The following is a 26,616-nucleotide window of genomic DNA, read 5'->3' on the forward strand; positions in this document are numbered from 1 at the left end:
TTTTGGGTTTTTTTTTTTTTTTTTTTTTTTTTTTGCTTGTTTGTAAAGCCCAGGCTAAAATTTTAGCTTTCGTGCCATCCAGTGAAGCATTAAAATACAAATCCTTGCAGCTTCAGAGAATAGAAAGGGACTATAAAGGGCTTTATTTATATGGCGACTTTTATGTCGGTTGTGGAATTCCCTGGAGCTTCATTCTCACTGCTGCAGTAGCGGGGTTCCGGATGCCTTTTCGGTAGCCCTGTGATAAAGCTCCTGTAATGACGCTTTATCGCCACGCGAGGTCAGCAGCTGCCGAGAAAAAGCAGGAAATAAACTCGCTCTGCTGCAATCCGTTTTCATTTGCTTTATTTAGAATCCTTAAAAATCAATACATCCTTCAGAACCGTATATACAGTGTGCAAAACCAAAGGATTTCTTTTGAACGCACAGCATCTTCAGCAAAAAGTCTTCCTTGCGATTTCCTACAGAGTGAGGGTCTAGAATGGCTTTAGGGAACGTTTATTGGCTTCCCGAGTAGCATTGGGTAATGGCTGTGGCAGAGGACCGTGTTCTGTACAGGGGGATGATGACAGGGGTTCAGCCGTATCTTTTTGTCTCTACTAAATTTGTGATAATAAATCTACATTGAATAAGGTATTATTGCCGCAGGGAATAGTTTGGAATACAGAAGTGGAAAATATCCTTCCTTTTTACTGCAGTAATAATCGATGCTCTGTCAAGATGTGGGGGAGAAGTTGCCTGAAAGGATGTCCCCCCCCGCTTTAATCTTTGCTTTAAAAGCAAAACATCCCCAACAACACAGGTAAAAAGCATAAACTTGGTGCCAAAGTTACTGAACAGGATTTGGGGAATAAGTATTGAGATCTGTCATTGGCTTACGATTGGCTAATAATTTCCTTAGCATAAATGCCACTTTCCAATATGTAACTCCAAAGAAGATATTCACTTCTCTGGTAAAGTTTTAAAATAAATTTTTTCTGATGGGATTTTTAAATTTACTATTTTAACGCTGGGATTATCAGCTGCAGTGTCACACCTGAATCTTGGTGTTCTCTTTCCTGAAATTCCTTTCTTGTGAGTATTCCATTCTTCCTGTCCTAGATAGTTGTGTAACATTGCTAGTAAACATACCCTGTGTCTCAGAAGTGACTGCTTTTTAATAGTTTATGAAGTTATCTTCATGTATGATTGGCGCCAACTGATATTCTTGTCAAACCTTTTATCCAAAAATCCCCCTGCACTGGACAAATTTTAAAAATGATACAGACAAGGATCAATTTACTGATCACCAAAATGCAGCAGAGGAGATGTAGATTAAATATTAGGAAATACTTTTTAGCTATAACACTGATTAAGTTGAAAGAACAAACTGCCAAATGAAGTTGGGTAATTGCCATCACTAGAGATTTTCCATCACTAGAGATTTTCCGGACTATGAGTATGCATCCATTTAGCAGGGATGGCTTAAAAATAATGCAGTCAGTTTTGCCACTGTTCAGAACTTGAACTGAATGACTCATTATATGCATGTTTTATCCCAAATAATTTTTAAAATTTCTTCCTACTTTACCCTAGCTAGGGATAAAGCAGCAGTGATGTCAGCAAAAAAACCGGTAACATTTTCTCTCAGCGTGTGCCAAGCCTACATGAAACAAGAAACAAGTTGTAGTGAGAGAGAAGAAAGCCCAGATTGATGTGACCTTTATTATTTTAACAGTGTCTTTCAGCACAATTACAGAGTTGCAGGATTGCAGAGAACAGAGCTGGAGTATAAAATAACATAAATAAATAGAACAGGAGCCAAAGCAGTCAGCAGGTGGTTGGAATTGGGCAGTGAAGGATGGGTGAAGGGTTTGCATTGGTCAAAGCCTTTATGATTCAGCCACCATAGTTGCAAATTCTGGAGAAGGGAAAGAATTTGAAAAAATGTTTAAAATACCAAAATTTAAAGAAGGAGGAAGCATATTAAAATGAATACAGTCACTGGTGTAGCAGAAACATCACAATAACAGAAGAGCAAAGAAATCCAAGTTAATTAAAGGGAAAGTATGATTTGGGAAATCTTACAATGAAATGAAAGGATGTTTTGAGAGTAAGGGAGAAATGCTATACATGCCAGACAGTAAGACTTCCACCACTATTCATCTGAAGAACTTGATTAGTTCTCGGTTATTTCTTTGTAAATCTCAATGGGATGAAGGCAAGAACTAGAAATTTAATCTTGCAGTGAGATAAATTTCTTTTATATCAGAGTTTGGCAAAGAGAATCATTAATGAGTCTTTCAAAGTATTCGTGTCCCGTATTATAATTATATTGCATTTAAACTCAATTTTGTAACTGTAAATTGAGTGAAAATGACAGATTACAAAAACAGAAGCCGGATACCAAGCTATGTAGCAATTTTGACCATGTTGTAAGAATGAGAAAAATTCCTGTGGTATCAGAGGGCCAGGATTTTACCCTGTGGCTTTTATTAGTGTTACATCCATAATATTTACATAAATGTATCTATCTGCAGTTTGGGGTTATTTTATGCTTTAGTATATATAATGCCTTTCAGCTAGGAGATAAAGCACGGAAAAGGCACATTTGTATCCTGGTGAATAGCTGCCTGGTTATAATTCCTAACTGCATCTAACCTTGGAAGAGTTACACATGAGAATACCTTGCACAGTTGTATGTGCCTCAGAGCACTGAAAATGACAGACTGGAGGGAATCCCAAGAAGGGCAACAAAGACGATAAAGGGATTAGAAGGTATGCAGAGAGAGTGGTTTATGGGTTTAGCATAATCAGCTGAGAGGAAAATGACAAATAGGGGAGGCAGTCGTCTGTAAAGGCTCAAGAAAAAATTACTGAAGTTTGGAGTAATGAAGAGTAAAGTCTGGCAACTTAAAACGATAGAAGATGAAAATTAGGCATTTTAAGGAATATTCTAAAGTTCAGTTGAAAAATGCTAAAGTCTAAACAAGTGAGATCTTAATTGGCTGTTGTGTGCAAACAGATAGCACTTTTGATGACGTGTCCAAAAAACACGTTGCCAAATGCAGACAAATCAGACTGAGAAATAAAAATGTCAGAGGGTTTAAATTAATTCCAAATTTATCCGTCGTTTTGAAAGATGTACATCCAAATTAGGATTAGTGATGCGGGTTACTTAACACAAAACATGTATAAATCCTGTACCTGGTGGGTACATAGATTGAAAGTGTTGCAAACTGCATTTAAGAGATAACATAAAGTGCTTGTGATAAAAACCCTAACTATTCTGGGCAGGAGAAAGGCTATGATTATTAAATCTCTGTGTGAATAAATCCTGCAGAGAGAAACATGAACTGCAATGGATGAAACCTTTCCAAAAGGGAAAACTAACTCTGCATATACTGTTAAAACAAGTTGTCATACTTATTACAGATAAATCCTTTTACAATAATTTGTATCTACAGAATATGTTTGGAAAAGGTTATTCAGACTTGCAGCCAAACATTTTCTATAATACATTTTGATAGTGCTATTATCCCTTAATAGCAATATATTTCACAGGTACTTTCTGACAGCCAGCAAACCATAAAATACTCCTTCTTGAGTAATTGTAACAATTTAACTTTTCGCAGGATTTTCAATGTATTTTAAATATTTAGAAGATGTTCTAGTTGAATAATCTTGTAAATTAGTTCACTACTCGTTTTTGTATGAAGGTTAGTCCAACCCCAGGTGGCTTGTAGAAGCATTGTTACAAAGTGTATTCACATATGCAAAACTTCTGAGATAAGACACGGTATATTGGTCCCTGGTAAATGGTTATTGTCTCTGACTGGCCTGTTAGCAAGGGAATCCTTGTGATTTACTTCATCCTTGTTTCCAGTTGTAGTTATGCTTCCAAACAAAATTAAGTTATATCTTTCTTTGCACAAGTAGTAGCTTTAAATGGCAAGGATTTAGACCATTTTGTCATGCAAAGTAATTTACTAGCTGTTTTGTGTCAAAGCTCTGACTTAAAAGGAGAAGATTGTTTCACTGTGTTCAGTACAGTTTAGTACTGTATACCAGCCTAATGCATGCCCTCTAGGATTTTACCGAAATGACAGACATGATTACAGAAGACATGTTGTAGGCTCATGACTTCTCTCATCAGATTGTTTTTTACATTTTCTTTACAACAGCAAATCTGTTTAGGAAACTTCATAAGTAATGACTTACACTAATTTATTTTAGAAGATAAAAGAGCACAAAGCAGGACAAGAACAGAAGGACTTCCAAATGATTTTGGTTTTTTGTTATGGCTTTCACCTGGTAAGGTCATGGCTTAATAGTTGTAATTTTGCACGCTTAATGTCAGATTTTAACAACATTCTGATTTACAGGGATAAAAATTTGGATTTGTGCTGCCTACAGTGCATGATCTTCGAAAGTTCGCTATGTACTTTCTCAAGTTCATTAATATCAAGAAACTAAAAGACATGACGTGCATGTCCAATGCCAATACACAAAATAGATTTTAAACAACATTTTGGCTTTTTTTTCTCCTCTTTCTTGTAAGTATTTTCCTGAAGCTGGCAGAGCTGCTTCAGCATCATTTTTCAGCCTGATCTGAAAGCTAAGGTTGCTTGTGTAATTAGCACAACCTGGTCTTGATCTGCAATATTTTTCAGATTCATCATCTTCTGACTGCATTGGTGGAATATGAAGGGGATTTGACACTGCACAGTAGATGATCATGCCTTACAGGAACTGGCTGCAAGTTTTCAGCTCTTTGAAACTGGTCCTTCAGCCACAAATTACAAATTGTGATCTGACAAGAGGTAAACTGCTGAAACTATTTCAGAGCTGAATGGTCTTTGCGGGAATGAGAAAAGGTTTAAAGCAAGAGACCTAAGAAAATTTGTAGTGTGAGATCCCAGCTAGAAGGCGGCTGATTAGGCTGGGATTGATGTTTGTGATGATACATCTGAGAAAGTTGTCTCTATGGTGTTAAAAATCCCTAAAGATCAGTTCTTATAACTGCTGTGGCCTCCTGAGGGACAGCATTCAAGGGCCATCAGGAGAATTAACATTAACCCTTGTGAAAGGCTTCTTGTTTGCGATCTTTAGTGATTTAGGAAGCTGATGTTTGAAACAAGGGGTAGAAATGATGCCTGACAATTCAGCTGCAGGGAAACAAAAATGGTTTGCAACAGAAATACAGCATTGCAATACTGCATATGAATGTGATGTACATTAGTGACTTTACATTTTATTTACATATGCAGTTACATTCTTGAATTGGATTTATGGACCAAAGGAAAAACTGGGAAGTATCTGTCCTCCTCATCCTTTGGTCACAGTCCCAACTGTTAACTTTCGTATGTATCTCAAGCCTTTCTGGTGTAAAAATTGGCTGTTAGAGTAAACTTTAAGAAATGGAAAAGAAACCAGTAGTGTTGTATGGTAGGGGTATGGTCAGAAGAATCAAAAGATAAAAGCACATCATTCTCTTCTCATTATCAAGTATAAATGCAGAGTAATTCCATTTCAAAGTTAGGGAACAGTAAAAGCTGCAGATGAAAGAGATAAAGAGAAGAGGCATTTCTTATTGTTTTATTACAATGTACTGGGTTTCAGGCATTGTTTCAACTCAAAGGAAAATGTTATGGTAGTCTTAAATATAAAGGTTAATGCTGTATTTTCTTGTACAAGCCAAAATCATTATGCAATATTGTTCTTTTATTCTGATTAAGACTAATTTTGATTTGCAGCCTTCTGGAATAGCTGAAAATTTATCTGATGTGAGGCTGGTGGATCAGCTGTAAGCTTACTTATCTGAATTAAGTTTTCTTTTGAAAAACTTGCCCAGTGATTTTAGTACTACTGTCACTAATTTTAGTGTGTATAAAGAAGACCCATATACTAAAGAATATGAAGTTTCAAGTAATGACACCCACGTTGGATTCAGCAGCACTGCTGAAGTTTAGCAGGAGCTTCCCCACAACCATAATATAGTCATAATTGGAGAAATTAAGAGGCTTTGGTCTAGGAACAGGGCCATAGTTACTGATATGCCAGTGTGCATCACCTGACTGATATGCTGGTGGCTGATTTTGTGTGTCATCTTCTAAGTTGGGAGACTGTGCTAGTTAACTGTTTGCTTTTTATTTCTCTTTTAATTGACCTGTTTGGTTTTTCGTTTTTTTTTTTTTTTTTAATAACATTTTTTACAAATTGCAGAGATTAGGTAACACAGAGAAGTGTGAGGGGGTTTAGGTATTTTTTAGATATCAACTTATGATATGGCTTATCGATATGGCAAAACCCTAGCAATTGTCTGCTCTCTAGGTGATTTAGTACTCTGGCCACAAACTTTTATCTCCTGCAATGAGGAAAGTTTTAGTTTAGAATTGCATCTCTTCTTGTCTCCTTCAGTGTGTTTCATTCACTCTCACCTCTCAAAAAGAGGAAAAAGGAGAAATTTTGTATGTAGGCTAAGCTTATTCATCCTAAGGGGGAATAGAAAACAGCACAAGCTTTTTAAGCAATGCTGTGAGAGGAAAAGTAGTTCTTTTCTTGTATTTCTCATATTCAGTAAAAGGGAGTGACAAGCTTTCTTAGGTGTGAAGACCCTGTAAACACTAGTATAAGCTGGATAGACTTTTATTGTATAGAAATTCTGTACCAAAATGGGTGTGCTTTGAATTTTAAGAGCAGTGCTTTGCTAAGTCACACACTACTTTCCCGCTAAGTAATTATCAAGCAGAAATGCTGGCGGCTCAGCTTTTATTCTTTCCAAGCTTTATAGTCAGGCCTCGGTCTCTGAACTCGCAGTGTCCTGATCCTCACTCCACTGATATCAACAAATTACAGTAACTGGAGTGGAGTTTGGGGGGGGTACTTAGTCCTGCGCTGCGGAGTGCCCGACCCACAGCCGGGTTCTGTGAGCTCCTGCCCCCTCTAGTGTCACAACTCGGCTCCTCTTCCTCTAACGCCTTCAAGCAAGGTATGGCAAATGGAGCAGGACTCGGCGTTTCATTAAAAACAAATTGTGCCCTTCAGAAGGTCACAGCCCCCAGTGATTACTAGGTTTCCTCAGTTCTTGTGTGTAAGGGTAATATTCGGTTGTTACTGTCAAAGTTACTCCTGTAATTACATACCATCAGCGCCAATTTTACCGTCACCATCCTTATCTCCAGCAGCCAGAAGAGCCTTCGTTTCTTTGTCTGATAGGTCTCTTCCTTCTGGGGTAAAGCCCTTCAGGACAAACCTAAGGAGGAGGCATAGAAAAAAAGGAAGGTTTGTTTGGGTTTTTTTTGTTGTTTGTTTGTTTTTAGGTTTGTGGGTTTTTTTTCCTGCAGAACAATTATACTTCATATTTGTTTGTACCACTGATTTGAGGCACAAGTTGGAATCTAGGGTTGTGTCTTCTGTTGTTGACCTTCTTTAACATTCAGGAGAAGCACTTTACTCTGAAACTGCATTTGGTTGAAGAGCTACCTGTAAGGTATTGACCATTCATGTGTTTCAGGGATCTTGCAATCGAAGTGACAACTAGCTATCTCCAACAATCTTTAGATCATAGGCTCAGCAGACAACTGGCATAGCACACAAATACTAGTCAAGAGCTTGAGCTGTATGTTACTACCTAGAGTCTTGTAAAAATAACCTACAGGAAATTAGACTCTTAAGGCGGGGTTATTTAAGAAAGGATGTAATTTTACTTACTTCAATTCTTCTTCTTCAATGAAGCCGCTCTTATCTTTATCAAGAATATGGAAAACCTTCTTCACATCTTCTGGGCTCTTCTTTTTCAATCCTACCATTTCGAAAAACTTTTTGTAGTTAAAAGATTCAGCCGCTATAAGAGATGAAAAAACAGAGAACTTCTTAGAAAATTCCTTGAAACACACACCAACACATACCCGTGGTTTTCTTCCATGCTGCTGTTTCTCCTAACCTGGGAGGAACACTCGAGCTAAGCTGTGGTAAGAGCTGGATGTACTCAGTGAAATCGTCCGTTCTTCACAGTTGCTAATGGAAATAAACAAAGGGGCAGAGGGGCAATGTCTCCGTTTTGCAGATGAAGAGCTGAGCTACAGAAGGATGAAACTTGCCCAAGGTCATACAAGAAGTCTGTGATAGACTTGGGAGCTTTGGGAGCTGAGGTCTACTGTACTCGGTCTCATTTCAGTGCCTTAAACCTGTTTGGTGTGTTGTTTTTGTTTTGTTTTGGGATTTCTTTTTTTGCTAAGTTTTACACTAGAACAGGCATCTGAGAGCGAACTCAGACTATTAGATAGCTGTCACTTTTTGTCATTCCCACCCCTGGAAAAAAAACCCCAAATGCTCTTGCTCAAGCATTGGCGAGAAGTGTGTCACAGCACTGTTTGTTTCTTTTCCTGGAGACTTACTAAAAATCAGTGTTGCATTTCAACCGCTGAAGGAATGTGCAATCGTGGTGTGTGAGCTCAGACACTGCAAGAGAGTGCTGCACGGCGCGCTGCCTGCAAGACCTTGCGAGGAGCTGTCTCCGGGGAGGAAAAAAAACAAACAACCCAGAGCCCTTGAAATCGGAGCCGAGTTTACCTGCTCCACCTCCCTTGTCCTTTAACCGCGCCCGCTTTTGTCTCACCCAGGCACCTTAACTACTGTGATGTGGATTAGAAATACCACACAGTGACCTCCAAAACGTGCGGTGGAGTTTTTTTTTTTTTCTTCCCCATGCATTCTTATTCCCGCCGCATTCTATTTTCCCATTACATAAAATTAAGGAGGCTCAATCTTTCGTGATCTGCTTGAGATCTGTCATTAGTTGCTGCTAATTGCATCTGCTTCGGGACTTGGAGATGGCCGTAGAACAATGGAAGCTAATGAGTAAAACAGCTGCTGGATCCAGCAGAGCAATTTGTCGCTCCCTCTGACTCTCCGGCTTCTGAGCTGAGTCGGGCTCAGCGGGTCTTGCGCTTCTGTCTGTTCGGGAAGGTCATCTCACAGAGCAGGACAGGCAGAGGCGGCTCCCCGAGATGGTGCGGTCAGCCAGGTAGTTTGGGGGAGGGGGGGATAACGTGCATCCCGGAGCACGATTTCTGGCGTTTCTTTGAGAGCAACCTTAACTACCTGAATCTCTGCAAGCACGAAGAGGGTTTGCTGTCAGTTTTAGGGGTCGCGATGAATGAGAGGGGTAGGGAGCATCTGATACCCCGGGGAGTCTGAGAGGGAAGTGTGGACCACTGCAGCCATTCGACATGCAGGGAGCCCCTGCAGTCGAGCAGTGCACCCACTTGCTCTACTGTTGCCTTCGGTCCATCCCGAAAAGCAAAGCCCACCCGGGGATTCTGCAGAGGAAGTACAAGAGCGGTTTCTTATATTCTTGGAACGGGAAACAGCAGTTTTGTAACATCTGAAACTAAATTTCAGGGATGAGTGGGAAGCTGCCGACATCCACTGCTGACTTTTCTATCCCACACCAAGATAAAATGCAGCTTGGTTCGCCGAGGGGTTTGTTCCCTTTGAAAGTATCCTCTCGGTAGAAGCAAAGTCTGTCCGCAGTTACTGCTTGCTTTCCTTTAAAATAAATATTTCACCTCTGTAATGTGCAGGACAACTTTGCTGAGGATGCAGCCTTGTACTTCATAAACCTGTCAGAGGCATTCAATGAACATCTGAAAACACATCCTCATTAGAAATATTGTCTAGCCAGTTCCTCTAATCTTCCTATAGCTAAAATAAATGCACAGCTATCCTAACCTGGAGAGATGAAAGGAGGAAAAGAGAGAAGGAAAAAAAAAGAAAAAAGCACTCACCTGAAAAGGCTCCCACAGCCTTCTTGATATCCTCAGCGCTGAGCAAGTCAGTCATAGCCATCCTGCAACTGTTTGAACAGGGAAGCAAGTGCGAAAAGATTAAAAAGTGCTTTTCTCATCATTTCTGCTCATATGACCAAAGCTGCAGTGCTGTGTGGGGATGGCACACCGGGAAAGGCTGGACCGGTGCCAGCTCTATAGCTCTGCGTGGATAAGTGCCATGGGCTGTCGCTCTCCAGTTTGCAGAGCACCAAGTAGTCCACAGACGCGAGGGTTCAGCTAAAGAGAGGGCACGGGGATGCTTTTGTGGGGACTGGGGTGAGGGAGGACGTGGGTGGGGGGCGCTCCCTGGGAGGCTGGAGCCTAAGCCTTACTGGAGCAGTGCCAGAGTCTGCTGTGATACCGGCTGGAGAAAGAGTTTTGCCAAGGTCAAGTCCTCGGGTGCAGTGGACAAACTAGTGGTGCAGAGCAGAGCATTTTCCTTTAGTAAGTCAGGATGAGCTTTACCAGTTATATTCAGTGATGAGTAAGGAACTGCAGCATATGCCAAGCTTCAAGCTGCTCTTGAGGTCGGGAAGCAAATGCAATGTAGCTTTTGAATATTTGCCTTATTGTTCAACCACTTTAAACATCTCCTCCTTCTCCCTTCCCCCTCCCCTTCACACACATATTCCTTTTAGACCTTGTTTCTTTCGGGCCAGTCCATATTAAGCATCATCCTCACTGAATTAATTATCACATCCCTGCGAATCCTACAGATCCCGTTTGTAATGCACAATATGCTGCAGAATCTTCCACGATAGGATATGGCAAAACGAGATGCGAGGTGACAACACGCTCGTGAGGAGCTCCTGTGCAGTAGTGGGTTTCTCAGGCAGGACCGGGCACTTCCCATTGGTGTTACAAAAAAAAAAAACAACCAAAAAACTAAAAAAAAAAAAACAAAAAAAAAAGCATTTAGGATTTGTAATATGTTTTCTAGGGTTATTTTCTCCAAGAATCTGTGCCCATTTTTCACATAAAGTATGGCAAGTGGTCCAACTTGCTCTCAGAGTTTGGGCAGGAGCCATTAGGCTGAGGTAGCCAAGGTTAGAGCCCAGTAGTAGGGCAGATCTCTGCAGGAGTATTGGCATCGCAGGAGAGACGGGGGAGGACAGAGCGGTGGCAGCGAGATCCCCGGGCGCGATCGACGGGTACGGCCCGGTCCCGCTGCCATAATCACACCTCTCCTCTGAATGGGGCCACCGGAGAGCAGCCTCGGAAAGGGGGAGGCTGGTGCAGAACCTTGGGTTGTGCTGTCAGTAATTGCTTGGTGCTTTTAAAAGTACGAGCCCCATCCTTTTTTTTTTTTCCCACGGCCCAAGTGCAGCTATAATGGGTAAGGCATTACCATGCCACTGAATGCAGAAGGACAGAGGAGGAGGTGACATTGGGGTCCTCCCCCTTTTTTTTTATTTCTTCTTTTCTTTCCTAAAGGTCATCTCTTCATTGTGGGAGGGACTGTCATTTTTCTCTCGTTGGAACTTTCCCCCCGGTCTCCCTTTTCCGTGTATTTCCTGAGATGCAAGAGATGCTTAGTTTTCTCCAAGGACAAACAAGGAGATGGATGGTGGAGCCAAGTCCCTCTCCCTAGGCTGAACGCATCCTTCCCTGCTCTATAGGGAAAGAGGAGCTGAGTGCTGGGATGCTGAACCGAGATGAGCAGCAGCCCCACAGAAGAGCTCTGTGCACCTTCCTGCATGGGTCGTTCTCACTCAGCGGCCCCTGTGGTTTTGGAGCTGGGAGGTGGAAGGGTGCAATAAAGACAGTACTCGGCTGTTCGGGTCTTTTGTGTTAGCAGAGTTCAGCTCGGAGAGCGCAGGTTAGAACCCTATTGTTAGTCCCTTTTAAACGTAGGGGAAATGCAGACCCATCAATATGCAGCTATTTGCCAGAGATCAAAGTGCCATATCTTATGAAATTGATGTCCCTTTACTTTTTCTTAGCTGAGGGAAGAGAGGAGAATCTCTTTTTGCTCCCAATGCAGACACCGCCGGCCCAGTGCTACATGGCCCTCTGCTTTCCCTGCTTTCCTGCGTGCAGCATGGGTGCGGTCTGAAGAGGAGTTGGGCCTCAGTCCCCGCAGGTTTTTCCCCTTTCTCACGAATCTTTTGCAAACCCTTCGATGAGCCACAGAGCTTCATTTTAGGTCCCTACAAACAGGAACGCACCCGACCACCCGCCAGTGAAGATGCTCTCCTGGCGCATGACTCGTGTTTCGGCGTTAACCCCGCTCTGCTGACAAGGCAGAGCACACATTTGGAAGGCTGCCCTCGGGGGTAACTCGAGCCGGTGGCTGGCAGAGGCGATGCGCAGCGTTGCCTGCTGTGCTGGCAGACGCCGATCAGGTTAACTAGCCTCATGCCAAGCCAACCGGCCAGAGGCGCATTCCGTGTCTGTGTCCTGGGGACGGGAACCCGGCAGCTCCCTCCGCATCCCTAACGATGCGCGAACTGCCCCGCTTTCCCTCCGTCATCAGATCTGTCAGCCCTCTACGGCCTAATCATGCTGTGGAGGCGAAAAGTGAGAGGTGTCAGAAAAATGAGGCTTCAGATCAGGTGGAGCCATCTGTAGAGTGTAAATAACATTTCCCCCAGCTCCGAAGCCGTGTGTACCCTCCACAGCCAGAGAGGTGAAAGCAGCGACACACAGGTTTGCGAAGCGGACAGATGGGATCTGACATGGAGGAGCGGCAGAGGCCCAGCTCCAGCGTCAGCAATGTCTCTCTTTAAGGACAGCTAGCAAAATTCCATAAGCTTTTAACCACCAACCTCTAGTCAAAACTGTTATTATAGTAAAAAAGGCGTTTCACGAATTGACAGTTTCTCACTCGACCCTTCGTCTTTTTCTCATCATCCCTGCGAGATGAATGACGCGTTTTCCTTTATCTCTGAGATGCTGCCAATTTTCCTGCCTGAACTATTTGCAAAATCCACACCGTGGATTTTTCCAAGTTCTCTGCACCAAAACTTTTGTGTAGATCAACTCCCCCTTGCACCAGCGCCAGGATGATGATATTGTTACTAAGTAAATGACCAAATACATTAAATAGAAATCAGCCCACCCTTGCCAAAAGCAAACCAGTCGGGGAGAATTTCCTGAACAGCGCAAAGCCCTCACACCAAGAGTTGAAGCAGAAAGACGACGGTCCTTTGCAAAAAGGGTGACGCATTTCCTTTAGCTTCCTAGTGACCACGCCAAAGAGGGCATCTTCATCCCATCGCTTACAATCGTCTGTGCAGATAGAGAGGTGCCATTTCTAGAAGTGGTTTGGGGTTTTTTGTCTTCGGTTCACAGCTGGCTGTTTCAGTAAATTCTGTTCACGAGCCCTTGCTCTCGTTCTCGTTCACTTTCTTCCCTTCCTTTCCCGGTTTTGTCATTTCCACCTTCTCCCCCGCTTTTCTCCTCATTCCCCCTCAATGAGTTCACCTATTTACTCCTTTTAATGGTCTATTCTTCTCATTTGGAGTCTTCTCTGCGGGAAGCTATTCCGCAGTGTTTGAGAGATTTGCATCTCTTTGTTTCCGGGCTTCTGTTTATGGAAAGGGGGACGGGGCCGGAGTGATGGAAGATATCATTATCTGCGAGGTCCTGCTTCTTCCCTGGAGGTGGTGAATCCACGTTTGCTGTGGAAATTTGGGCATTTTCTTGCTACTTACCTCTTGGATTTTTCGTAAGCACGCTTGAAAAGGTGTTAGGTAGGGAGGTGGTCAAAAGGAAGTGGAACTCGGGGTAGGAACCCCACTTATATAATCTCTCTTGCTCTTTCTATTTTCAGCAGGTGATACCCACTCCTCACTGGTATCAGATATTCAGGGGTTTTGTTGGCGGTGTCACATTTATCTTTCCCTTAACTAATAGAGGAACACTATTAATAACCCTTGGCGCTTACCTTCCCCTGGCTGTGAAAACCCATTACATTGGCAAACTGATGGTCCGCTTGAAACTTGAATGTTAAGGGGAGAGGCAAGCAGTATAAGTGAGCTGTTAGGGGACAAATAAGCAAATAACAATGATAAAAATGCCATTGAGACCTATTTTCCATTGTGTAATCCACCTAGGGACACTTTTCCTGATATATAATGTTTTTCTGGCAAGGGAACACATTTTGCGAAGGACCACGAATCATACATCTGATGAAAGTGGCATCGGGGATATCACGATGCATCAGGAGGTTCAGTTTGAGACATGGGACTCCACTCATGAGGTGAATTGGAAGATGTAGCCCCCTCATCAGCGTGAGGAAAAGCAAAGATAGGCTCTGAAGTTCGCCCTTTTCTCTCTTTAGCCTTGCTACTTGAAATAAAATACAACATCTCTAAACTGCCTCCTGCACCTGAAACTACAACATTCAGCTTTACTTCCTGGCCTTGAAGGAAGTCAGAAATATTTTTTTTCCTGCAGGAAACAGCAAACTCAATTGTGTAATTATGATTGCTCATACTTACAGGGGCATGCAAAATCTGCATTCAGGGCCCCATTGGGCAAGGTACTGTAGAAGTCTAAAAAATTTACAACCTGAGCTTTCTTAGGACAGACAGGGAATTGTAAACGAAGAGATCCTATATATGTGTATACAGCCATTATACATTGAGTGTAACCTTTTCAGCATATAGATTCTCTTTATGCTGAGTTGCTCATTCCAAGGAGAGACACCTTTGAAGACACTTCTATTTTTGCTCTGTCAAGCAATAATAACAACAATAAAAATGCCATTGAAATGTATTTCCCATTCTGTGATCCATCTGGGGACATGTTTCCTGATATTTAATGTTTTTCTGGCAAGGGAAAACATTTTATAAAGGATTATGCACTGCATTTATCTGTAGTGCATTTATCTGTAATACATTTATGAGTAAAAAAAAAAAAAGTTTTTTCTGTTTTAGCACTCAAACCCAACATTTCTTAGGTTAAAAAGCAACCAAGGTTTTGTGATACAATGTAAATTATCTTTTGGGAAAGGTGGGTGCTGCAAAAGTGAGATCTGAGTTTTCTAGCTTGATGAACTGATCTTAGAAGTGAGGAAAAATAATTGAGGTGTGTATGGGTTATAGGTAGGAATATTCAAAAATATTTCTTTACTGCCAGTATAATTTATATGCTGAGTTCTGTGATAAATTAGAAGTACTCCAGCAACTTCAGATAATTTCTAAACAGGCAGCTTTATTGAATCAAACATGACAAAGGTTAATTCAATCATTTTTGTTCTCTCTCTCTCTCTTTTTTTTTTTTAATTACACTTCCTGTAGTGGTTTTTGAGTTTTCAGTGTGCTACAGTAGTATGGGAAGTAATACTACTTTTCAGTAGCGTCCTTAATTTCTCACAAACATAATGTCCGTACCCCAGCTCAGACAGGTGATAATTACAATGTGAGGTAGCTGGCTCTTGTGGGTCCAGATGTTTCAACCACATGATGTGTTGCCTTTGGAACAGGACAAGTCATCGTACAGTGTTTGCTAAATTCAGTCAGGTGGGGTTTGCATTAAGCTTTCACATATTATAAACCCTTGGTGTAGTACCAAGATTAGATTCTGGTTTAGACATACCAGTATCTCAGGGTTGTAAGCTGCATGCTTCATTTCCATTTGGTAGCTGGCAGAACAACTTTTCTCTTTCACATTCCTTTGGCAGCTTAGAGAGGGTAAGGATTGTAGGAGTGTCTTTTTGGCTAATGGAGTGTGACTTCCATTTCTGTCTACTCCACTGGAATGATTGCATTTGTCCACCAGTGAAAGGAGAGCAAGCCAGTCACTGTGATTCCTCTGCGTAATTCAGCCATGGGAAAGCAATCCTGATTATTGGAAATCCTTTCTTATCCTTTTAGTTAGTTCCTGCTAAAGCTTATTTACAAAGAGGGAAGCAGATTTATGACCACATTCAGCATATAGAGAGGTCTTTCTTACATGTCCAGTATGTAATTAATTAAAAGGGGTTTTGTTGTTGGGATTTTTCTTTTTTTTTTGGTAAGAAGAATACAATCAAAATCTGACACATCTAGGTTACTCATACAAATCTTCCTGAAGCTGGAAGGTGTGGAGAGTTGTGGCAACAGGCTCACTCAGAGTTCACCTAAGTGAAATGGTAGAATTTAGGGAGGAAGTTTGTGTTACTGCACTTGTCAGTTTTGGTAATGTGGTTGCACATTTACTATCACCTCAATCAGGTTCATTCAGGAAAAAATTAGGACTGGGTTTCCCCTTCGGAATACATATATGGTGCAGAGTTGGGGATACTCATCCATTATAATTTCCTTTTATCTTTCCCACCACACATAACTAACTGCAATTTGAATAATAAGGTGTTCCAGGTCCCTATCAGCCAATATAGCCAAAATTTTGGATGTTACTATCACAGCACTAGCATCTCACCTTGCACTGCTACTTTCTCCTATGTCCACTACACGTTGTGACAAGCAACTTCAGTCTTCAAGGATACCAGCCAGTCATCTTCTGCTCCCCAGAACTCCTCCTTATTTGACCTTTGACCGAACACCACCAGCACTAAGTGCTACATCCAGTTGTTTCTTAAACACTTCCTGAGATGATTACTCCCCCACTTTCCTGATCAGCCCATTCCAATGGTTAACCACCCTTTCAGGGAAGAAATTCTTCCAGATGACCTGCCCGAACCTTTAGTCTGCCAAGGATGTTATGAAGATGAGTGCTTGTATGTGTTGCAGAGGAGAATGGGCAGATTCATGGAAGAGAGAGCCACTGAAAGTTATCAAACTCCTACAGGCCACATCTAGCTTGTGAAGTTCCTGAGCCAAAATGGTTGTGATTTGGGATAGGATTAGGGGAAGTTGTCATAATCTGATTGCCTTGTGATTACATTCCTCCAAACACTTTTGTCTATGTCCACTGTCACTGTTTACACTACTGAAAATGTCCTTTGTTTTGTATGTATTAATTATAATTTCCTTCTGCAATGGCCTGTTCTTGGGTTTGCCTGAGGGAAGTCTGTATTCCTAGGATGGAAACGTAGTGGTTCCATTTTTACTGATTTTTCCATTCCTCTGATAATTGCCTCAAAACCTGAAAATAGCAAATGGCTACAAGAGATACCCCAGAGGTAAGAAATAGGTCACTACTAGTCCATGCTACCAGTGGGCTTTGGGGACTCCCCAGCTTGTATTGCAAATGATGTGGAAAAGAAAGTGAAATGTCTCGCCCAAAGGGGATAATACAAATGAAAAACAGAGATAGGTGTAAGCCCCTGGTGAGAGTTAGGCTCAAATTACCAAACAAGAAAAAAGCAAGTGCTGAAAGAGTAGGTCTGTGTATCATAACACCTCCTAGCAACTCTCAAATGGATATTTACAGCAGGAAAAAAAGCTGTTAGTCCCAGTGGGAAACCCTGACCCCAAGGTTAAGAGAATGGAAACAGTTGGTTTTCTTTACAACAGACACTTGTGGGTATCAGACATTTGTCATAATTGACACTCTGGTGGTGTTCACACTGGGATGGATAAGGCCCATGTAATTATTACCACAGGGGCTATATTCCAGAAAAACTAGCACAGCAGAAAGATGGTTTCATTACTTATTCCTATTTATTCTAGGCTGCTGGTGGGAGAACAGTCAAAGTATTTAAATCAGGATAAACAGCTTTTGGGGAAATTAGACCTTAGTTTTAGCAGCTGGAATCCTGTGGTAACCCAAATTTTGATAGTTATTCTTTAATTAATCTGTTTTTTTTTTTTTTTTTTTTTTTTTTTTTTTTTGTGCTCTTATAATTCATTTCAGAGCTGTTAGTGCCCAGTGAGATGGACTTAAAAGTCAGAGGTTTGTAAAGCAGTCATATCTTTCTGGGTTAACAGCAAGTGGGAAGAATTTTACAGCTATGATGCTCAAATGGCAAGTTGGGGTTTTCCTGGCTACCTCCCAAGTGGAAATTGCTAGATATGGAAGTCTGTAACTATTAGCAGAACAAGAGCACTGTTGTGTCAGCTGTTTATTTATTGTCAACATTTCATTAGAAAATAGTTCTTACATTAACACAATTGGTAAATGAGATATCTTCTCAAGTTTAAGTGATGATTTGAATCCAGCTAAGGAGAATAACAGTAAATAAAAGTCATTATTCTGTAGTGTTGTTTCCATCATCCTAATGAAATGAGTTGATCAGCATCAGCCCAGTTGTTAATAAACAAATACAGACAAAATAAACTTATTTGGACTAGAAGAATAACTTTGTGTAGTGCATGGCCTGAATCAGACCCAAACACTGAATTCTCCTGTGCTTTTGCTTCTTTGTGTCTTTAGGTTGCCTAAATGGAAGACTACAGGAAGGAAATGTCTGCTCTTGCTACCTCTTCTAAACTTCTTAAGAGAATGGACAGACATTCAAGTGTGAGCTTGTCCATCTGCATTCACCAGGTAAATGTCAAACTGAAAATCTGGGTTTATCTCTTGTAACATCCTTATTCTCTGTGTTCAGGAGAAAAAAAATTATTAAAGGAAGACTCACAGGCATGTTCCTAAGGGAAGTATATTTTCCCTGCCATTTCCACTGTATCTCAACTGCTTCTAACAATTTCTTTTTAGGTATTCCTTCTGATAATCATCTTATCACCCTGTTCACAGTCTTATGTATGGAGATTTCTTTATTTTCCTATGAAAGTGAGTAAGTTTATTCCTACAATTAAAAAAATTTTTTGCAAAAAGGAAATACATTTGTTGGACTAACCATTTTTATAGAAACTTAAATTATTTTTTCAAAATATTTGAATATATTTATCGATTTAATTAAAAAATTATATATTGTATTTATTTTATATATTTAATTTTATATATTTTTAATAGATTTGTATATTTTTAACATATTTTTTATATTTTGCACCTCTGAATGGATCCTTATTATGGGCATACTTTTTTGCTTGGATGTTTGCATTGTTTCTCCTTCCCCAAAGGGTTCACAGTGGCAGTCTCTTGCAGGAATCACCTTATTGCAGGTCCTTTTTGCATTTCTCCTTTCAAAACTTTGTATATATTCCTTGTGTAGGTAAAAGAAGTGTTGTAATCTAGAAATGGAGCATCAATGCACTTGGTACAGATGCATCAGCCCTTTAGGCTCATGCTTTGGTATGTTGATGGTTGTTTGTAAGAGCCAGTAGCATCCCAAACCCTTTGAGTTTGGATCTCACTGGGACACAGAAGCTGCTGTCTTGAAGAAGAATGAGATATTTCAGAAAATTGAACATTAATAACTTGCTTGTGGATGATGCAGAGACTCGCAAGACACAGGTGACGTGCTGGTTGGCAGCATTTTGCCTCTGAAATTTATAATCTCTCTTATTTTTCTGCACTTCTGTTGACAATTCTACTCTGTTATTTGTGAAAGATAAAGCAAGTATTGGGGCATACTAAAAACCTTGTTGATCTCTGAGGTAGTGTAGCTCCATGTCTTCTGTTAGTATCACCTGGCTGCCTAGGGACTTATTTTTCCAACACTTTCTCCTGTTAAAGGGTAGACAACTGAAATGCCAACAAACCAACTGTTTGCATGAGACCACACAGTATAGTGGCACAAGAAATTGCATGTCACATCCTGTCCTGAGGTGGTATCTTCCAAAATGGACCATCCTTTTCTTTTTTGTTGCTCTAGATCTTGATGGTGGGAAGTATAGCTTGTGACAGCAGTTTTACTTGGGTGGAGCAAAGTGATCATTCCTTTCACGCAGAGGGTTTGTTTGTTACTTGACCTCTTCTTTACTACCGCATTCACCCTGTTGTCTCTTTTCAGTTGGGCTTCTTTTACCCTTTCTTAATAGAGCTAGATTTGTTCTGATTATTAATATTATTCAGAAGCCTGTATTCATACTCATATTGTAAAAATGCTTAAAGCTGTGTTCACAAGAGACAGGGGAAGGACTGTGGCTCTTCCTTCTCCCAGGAGAGGGAAAGTTTGCTAATGCCCTGTGAGGGAATGACAGATGATTTCTCTTTCAGGTTATACATGCTCCAAATCCTCGCCACCATTTTTCTCCAGCAATGAGGAGACAGATGCTACTGTAACAGCATAGAACTTGTGCAAATCCCTTACAAAGACCTTTATTTCTGCTATGAATAAAAACAAGTGACTTGCTTCACCTTTCATCCTATTTTTAGATGAGCTTACGTTTCTGAAGGATGTATTTGATTCCCTTTCATGGTTTTGGCTAGTTTTCTGTTGGTTTTTTTTTTTCCCTTTACTTTTAGTGTGATATGGGAGGATGAGGTGCGAGAAAGTGTCTATTTCTCTGAGCTGTTATGTTGGTATTTGTTAACCTGACATTTTGTGTGATGTGCCCAGTTCCCTTTCTAGCAGTTTCTAGTAGCCATGGGAATACAGACAGCAGAAATCACACTTTTCACACACAATTTCTCTCCTGAAAAAAACCCCCAAACTGGTGGAAAGGATAATCAAATGATTTCGTAAACAAACCTTTGATTTGGCTTCAGAGTAAATGCTATGGAGTCTGGGGAGCAGAAGTTTATTTTTATTTCACCAGTTTAGTGTAACCTGGTTTGCAAGGATTGCTTTTACATCCAGAGAGCTGCAGTCTTGACTCAGTTGTCTTTTGAGGGTCTGAACCATCTTCCATGGCTGTCATTGAGACTCTTGTGGTTTTTAATGGAGATTTCACCAGGCTGCTCTTCTAGAGCTTTTCTCAGGAACTGCAATGTGATGGGGATCAGTTGGTACCACTGAATAATTACTTTCTAGAGAGAAGGCCAATTGGTTAGGAGTTTCATTGACACCATAAATCTATGTGGGTACTGATCTCTTGTTAGATATCAGTGACTGCTGAAAACTACTGATGTTTTAGATTGTAATCTAAAGGCAGAAAAAAACAGCTAAAAGATTTTTATCTTATGCTGTTTTTTCTTAAGCACCCATATTTTATGCGTGTGCTTTTTTTATTTATAACAAAGAGTACATACTGAACTGTCCTATTTATGTTTTGTTTTGTGCTATTATTTTGAGGGTTTTTTGTGGTTGTGCTGTTTGCTTTGGTTTTGTTTTTGTGTGTGTATGTAGGATAAGTAATTGTCCATCTTCTGACATAGAACCACGGAAGTCCACAGTTCTGGAATGAGGAATTATCATATATTGTTACCAAAACTAACTAGGTATTGACATACAAATTTTTCAAACACTGTCTATTTTATTACTCACTGAGACTGGGAGGAATATCTGTTGTGGTAAGTACTTATGAATATGTGAGAGAAGCAAACAAGGGAATGATTGATTGTGTGAGGACGAAGACTGGGGAACAGATACATACATGCTGAGAGAGAGAGATGCAGATAAATACCTTTTCACCATGGGTGTCAGCTGGAACAGGTGCCTCAAGCATGCATGCAGCCTTAACCTGCGTGTGTGTGTATACATTCCTCCTCCCTACACAATCTACGCTTGTAGAGGAAAGTTTGAACCTACGTGAAAAATTACAATCATGTGTGCAAGTGCACACCTGATGTAGAGTTAAATGAAAATTGTTTCAACAGCTGAGCTCTTGCTCTTATAAGATCAGGGAAATTGTGGTCATCTTGAAAAATGTGGGGAAGCTTTCAGAAACCTGTAGAAAAAAACATAGTTCTCCTATGTTTTGCTAAGTGGAACATTTGGAACTTTCTGCTCCCCTACCAGAAGTGCATCTGATACACTGTACAGGGATTTCAAAGTTTAATTTAGCTTAACTCTTGGCTGCAAACAACTGCTGATAAATTTAGTTGGGGGATTAGGGAAGGCTAATAGCTCCTTAAAAGGAGCCTGAAGACGAGACAGCAAAACAAAAACATCTGCTGGAGTCTCCCTTAAAATTGTAGCTCACCATACAGTCATATTTTAGAGAAATAAATAGGTTGGATTTGGGTGAGAAGTGATTTCTGTAGATATAGACACTTGGAGAAAGAAAGCCAGATGTGTTTTTAAGGGAGTTGTTCCCTTTGCAAAGTGAAGGAGGAGGTATTTTGACTGGAGTCAGTAGCATATAGCAAACACCCTTCTCCTGTGGTTCTAGACAGTTTGCTAGCCCTTTAAAAATAGCTATTGTTAACTCCTTTTCCCTGTTTTATATATATATATATATATATATATATATTTTAATAGACTGTCATATTTGTATGGTCTTTGGACTTCTTTGGCAGCATTACTTCAAGTGTACATTCTTAAGCATGGCCATCACATCTTCTTAAATTTCCCTGTGGTTAGTAAAGTAGTGTTAAGCGGTACTTCATATGCCCAGTCAAAATGGAGACTCAAACCAAATCAATACAAGAAAACTCAGTCCGGTGTTTATTTTGAGAAGAGACTTATTGGACATTACTAGAAGTTTCTCTTCCTAGATGCTTCTTTCTCGCTTGTTTTATACTACATCAAATTTTCTAGATCCAGCTGTAACTGGGGCCTTTTATAAGTATTGTACTTAGATGTCTCATAGCAAGAAACAGTTCTTATGCCAAATGCACTGTGATCTTGCACAGTCTTCTTTATCCTTAACTTTTAGACTATGAATAGTCCCTCTGAAGCTACATTTGGAGCCTAAATGAGAATGAAGTAACTATTTAATACCTTTTTTCCTGCCTTCTTCACATAGCCTTCTGCTATCCTACAGTTACATCTTTAGTTTTTCTATTGCCCAAGGGCCCCAAAGAGAACTTGGGTGAGAAAAGGTTAAAAAGAAAAAAGTATTTGAATAATTATTATTAAAACTAAGAGGGAGTAATCATTTGATAAAATTTCAATCTGCTTCAAAAGAAATGTCCTTTCACAGAGTGTTTAATTATCTTGGGGGTTTAGCAGCTAGATGGTTATTATTTCAGCAAAGAGTTTATTGAGATTTGCAGAAGGATTATATATGTAAAAGCAGAGTGTCTGTTGTTAGCCTGGCTAAATCTGATAGACTTTGAAAGCATAAGACAGTCATCTATAAGAATGTGAACTATATTGCCAAGTCAAGCAAGTATGTGTTGTTTTCAATTTTTTTTTTTTTGTGTTTCAACTATCGGAAAGAAAATACTCAGATTAGAAATACAGGTCTGCTCTGATGAATCAGAATGTGGATTCAAGAGTGAGAGAAACTGACAATTTTTCTAGTATAACAATTTCTGTTATGTTCATAAACTCTTTGTATATTTACATGATGATGTAGGTGGTCTGGGAAGCCCCATGTCTTGCATTTAAAATATGTGAACAGTAACTTTTCTGTAGCTGAGAGCAAAATGTCACTGACTTTTCAAGTTGTATCTCTGAAATACCAGTTGGAGTTATGTAGTTATGTGGTGAAAGTGTTATTTTCTGTGGTTCTTGTTCTCTGAATCTAGTCTATTTATAAAACTCTGCAGCCTTTCTGACTGTTCACTAGTTAACAGCCTAAAGAGCCCAATTTCAAGTTGTGTAGATGTTTCTTCATCCTTTTTTTCATGGTGTCAGGCATATAGCCAGGCATGCTGAATGTCTGTAACTGTTTTATTTCGTATTCTAAGACTCTTGATGTCTAAAGGCCACAGCACTAGCAAGAATAAAGAGACTGAGGATAATGGGAGATGAACTACTAAGGCAAAAGAAAACCTGAATAAATGTATTAATTGCTAATCAAATTACTGCATGTCTAGTGCTTGTATGGTATATAATTTTAGTGTCTCTATTCATTTTCATGGCAGACGTACTTCCCTCCTCCCCCCCTTTCGAGCACTGAATACTTGATGTGTCAGGCAACATTTGAGGAAGGCTGCTCAAAGGTACTTTACGCACCAAGACCTCTTGACTATTTTACAAGTATCATTAATGCAGACCAGGTTTTCCCTGGGATTACCAGGTCAGTTTATAGGTTTCTTGGTCATTCCAAAGCTTTCCCACACACTTGATATACTTGATGACAAGAGAGCTGACAAAGCATGAGCAGGCCCGAAGCCAAATAATTAGCTGCTATTTAGAGGAGGTGCCTTGAGGAATTACTTTCCAACTCAGAAGTTCAAGACTAGAAGAAAAAAGGTTGGGATCAAAAAAGGCAGTAAAAGGTTATGTGAAGAGGAAAGTAGATTAAATAGGAAGATGGGCTTGGGGAGGGATGAGTGCCACAAGGGGAAAATGGTGAGGTGGGAAAAGATGATGATAAAAGAGAAAAGAATTTGCAGATGAATGAGGTAGGAAGTATAAGCAATGGAGATAAGTTGATTGCTCCTTTCTGTCAATCCAATCTGAGAATATTACTCAATGCCTTTTACTATGACATTATTAAAGGTAATGATTTTAGAAGTGTTGATTTTAGGAGAACTTGGGTTTCATCTCATTCATTTTTTTTTTTTAATACAAGAAATTTAATTTTATAGCACCATACCATAGACTGTCTGAAGTGTTCACAGTTGCCGAATGCCTGTGAAATTTTAATTTAGGTCAAGCAGGTCATCTTGGATATGTTGACCAGTAACTCTGATAGAGACTTTTGTTGTCTGAAGATAGCATCTGGTATCTGAACATCGAATAAATAAGGTTAGAAGGGGCTACCACTTGTCATATATGCAACGAACAGCTCAAAGCTGACCTAATATAAAGGATAGGCTATGCTTGTCTAGCCAAAGTTTGCACATTTCCCATGATGGAGATCCCATACTCCTTCTAGGCCCTTGTTCCAGTGTCATGTTGAATATTTTTTCTTATGTCCACTGAGATTTTTTCACTTGTGCAACTCTGTGTCTTGTCCTTTCATTGTCCAGGAGTCCAGCTGTGTCTGCTCTTTAATCCCACTTTATTTAGTTGGAGTAACAATTATATCTCCCTCCCAGTCTTTTCCTTCTTAAGCTAAATGGAGTAATTTACTTCAGCCTTTCCTTGTATGTTGTGTGCTCCAGCCTTATTTGTCCTTGGCTGAGCTCTATCAGACTGCCAATATTTGTCTTGTTTTTCAGGGTCCAAAACTAGTGATAGTATTCCAGATACAGCCTGATAAGCATTTACTAGACAAGAAAAATTATTGCTCTTGACCTACTGGCTACTGTTTCGTTAATGCAAAAAAACTCCAACAAACTGAAGTGGAAAGTATAGAGAGAGAAATAAAGACTACAAGCAATGAAGATCTATGAAAAAAGAGGAAAAAGCAAGGATTTGAGCAAAGCTTGGTCAGCAAAATTGCAAGTGTTGCAGATCTGAGACTGTAGTTGTGCTAGGCAGCCATGCTGTCAGACAGTGGAAAACAGGCTCTGATTTATTACCTTTTATGATGCAGAGGTCTTGGCAAGGAATATTACAACCTCAGGCATCTAGAGACTTTCAGGTACCAACAGAGTATATTCCAGGTCATTCCCCAGAGGGTAAGGTCAAGATTCTTATTCATCAGTTTTCCCTTCCTATCTCCTAATGTAAATCATATTGGCGTATCTAAGAGATATAATTTATAGCCAGCCTGCTGGGTGGTCAGCTTCACATCTCATAAATTAAATGGCCAGACACATGTGGGTCAAGTTTGGAAATGCACTGCATTTCTTTAGGGGAAGGATGGATTCTTCCCAATTCTTCCTTACATTTGATTATTTCCACACATTCCTACTTTCACTTTTTATGTTCCTCTTTTTGTCAGCTATGCATTGTTCCTTTTTTTTTGTCTCATTCTCTTCTCTTTCTTCAGTGGAGCGTATTAGTGGTTGTAGTAGATCAGTATATAAAATTATCTTTTATGTGTAATCTTTTGTTTATCTGACTTTCCAGATATAGAATAAAGGACTATGTCCCCCTTTCCAGCCTTCCCTCCCTTGTTCTCTCTGCAGAGGCACATATTTCACAATGAAATGAACTGCAAAGAAAGTTCAAAGAAAGTTCTCTGGATGTCAAAGATCATGATGCTCTCTTGCAGGCGAACAGCAGAAGGAGATGTCCCAGCTCTTCTCAAATTCTAAAGAAAGATTTAAATAAGTCTCAGACGGGTCTGTGGATTATCACAGCACTCACTGTACAGCAAGGCCTGAGATCCTTTTTCTTTTTTTTTCAGACCAGGTTTGTGCTTGATACTGCTGATCAAAATAATTATCACAGAAAAAGCATTAGGGAGGATGATGCTGTACCATCCAAAGAAATCTTTAGGCAGTGCAGGTTATTTCGTTCTGCCATAAAGTGTTAACAGTAGAAGTTATTGATATAATTCTGTTATCGAAATTCTTCTGTTTTTTTCTTTTTATCCTGCAGTCCCCTCACTGCATGTTGTTGATACAGTCAAGAGGAAGAAGAGTGGACTGGGGAGAATACAGTGGTGTGGCGTGTTCTCCTTCTGGCAGTATCAGCACCCAGGAAGAAATAAGTAGTATTGAAAATGGATCCAATTTAATACTGTGGAAAATGACAATTCCACAAAAAGGCACCAGCAAAAATTGCTCCAGTGAGCTGGAAGCAAAGAGGGGCATCTGTTTTTTCTGGTTAGTTAATGGGAATACCTCCAGTTCAATCCCCTATTGAGTACATCAGCCCATGTTGTGAAGGTTATTTGACCATTCTCATTTCAGTAGAATGTATTACAGCGCAGACTATCTCTGTGAGATGCAGATGTTAACCAAGGTGGGGAGAAAGAGAAAACAGATTCTCTTTTAAATCCTTCATTATAATATTGCAGAAATCAGTTCTTATTCTATCTCATCAGGGTGGTGTTAAAAGACCCTTGTGGCCAGCCTGATTTAGTTTTAGAGCAGCCAGACAGACTCTGATATGGCGAAAAAAAGAGAAAAGGGTGTGTCTTAAGTTGACTGAATCTTTGCAATTGCTGGCAAATCCAGTGGATGGATCTTCTGACAAACTGGACAGGGAGAACTGGAGATAGATCCCTGGTAGATCTAA

General features: G+C 40.2%; 2 protein-coding genes across 5 annotated transcripts in view; one reads left to right on the forward strand and one right to left on the reverse strand.

Annotated features, from left to right (window-relative positions):
* Positions 1–26,616, forward strand: part of NCF4 (neutrophil cytosolic factor 4) — a 53,619-nt gene that overhangs the window by 8,943 nt on the left and 18,060 nt on the right. The window contains exons 2-4 of the mRNA XM_032106106.1: positions 4,653–4,802; positions 18,075–18,188; positions 18,357–18,431. The gene's annotated coding sequence lies outside the window, so the exon portion shown is untranslated. The remainder of the gene's footprint in view (positions 1–4,652; positions 4,803–18,074; positions 18,189–18,356; positions 18,432–26,616) is intronic.
* PVALB (parvalbumin) lies at positions 329–13,542 on the reverse strand. 4 transcript variants are annotated; one of them, XM_032106108.1, is made up of 5 exons: positions 13,469–13,542; positions 9,771–9,838; positions 7,693–7,825; positions 7,125–7,234; positions 329–1,900 (listed from the first exon to the last, which is right to left on the reverse strand). In XM_032106108.1, the coding sequence occupies exons 2-5, from the start codon at positions 9,829–9,831 to the stop codon at positions 1,872–1,874; spliced, it is 333 nt and encodes a 110-aa protein (XP_031961999.1). In that variant the 5' UTR covers positions 9,832–9,838; positions 13,469–13,542; the 3' UTR covers positions 329–1,871. The 4 variants fall into 4 exon arrangements, with proteins under 4 accessions (XP_031961999.1, XP_031962000.1, XP_031962001.1 ...); XM_032106109.1 differs by lacking the exon at positions 13,469–13,542 and adding an exon at positions 10,278–10,356; XM_032106110.1 differs by lacking the exon at positions 13,469–13,542 and adding an exon at positions 10,145–10,217.

The sequence above is a fragment of the Corvus moneduloides genome, chromosome 4, assembly GCF_009650955.1.
Source record: "Corvus moneduloides isolate bCorMon1 chromosome 4, bCorMon1.pri, whole genome shotgun sequence".
In the NCBI taxonomy this organism is placed as follows: Eukaryota; Metazoa; Chordata; class Aves; order Passeriformes; family Corvidae; genus Corvus; species Corvus moneduloides.

Excerpts from the sequence above, each read along its gene's own strand:
- PVALB (XM_032106108.1), bottom strand. The coding sequence starts at position 9,831 with ATGGCTATGACTGACTTGCTCAGCGCTGAGGATATCAAGAAGGCTGTG. Across the intron at positions 7,826-9,770 it reads GGCTGTGGGAGCCTTTTCAG|CGGCTGAATCTTTTAACTAC; the intron begins GTGAGTGCTTTT and ends CATCTCTTATAG. Across the intron at positions 7,235-7,692 it reads ATTGAAGAAGAAGAATTGAA|GTTTGTCCTGAAGGGCTTTA; the intron begins GTAAGTAAAATT and ends CCTCCTCCTTAG.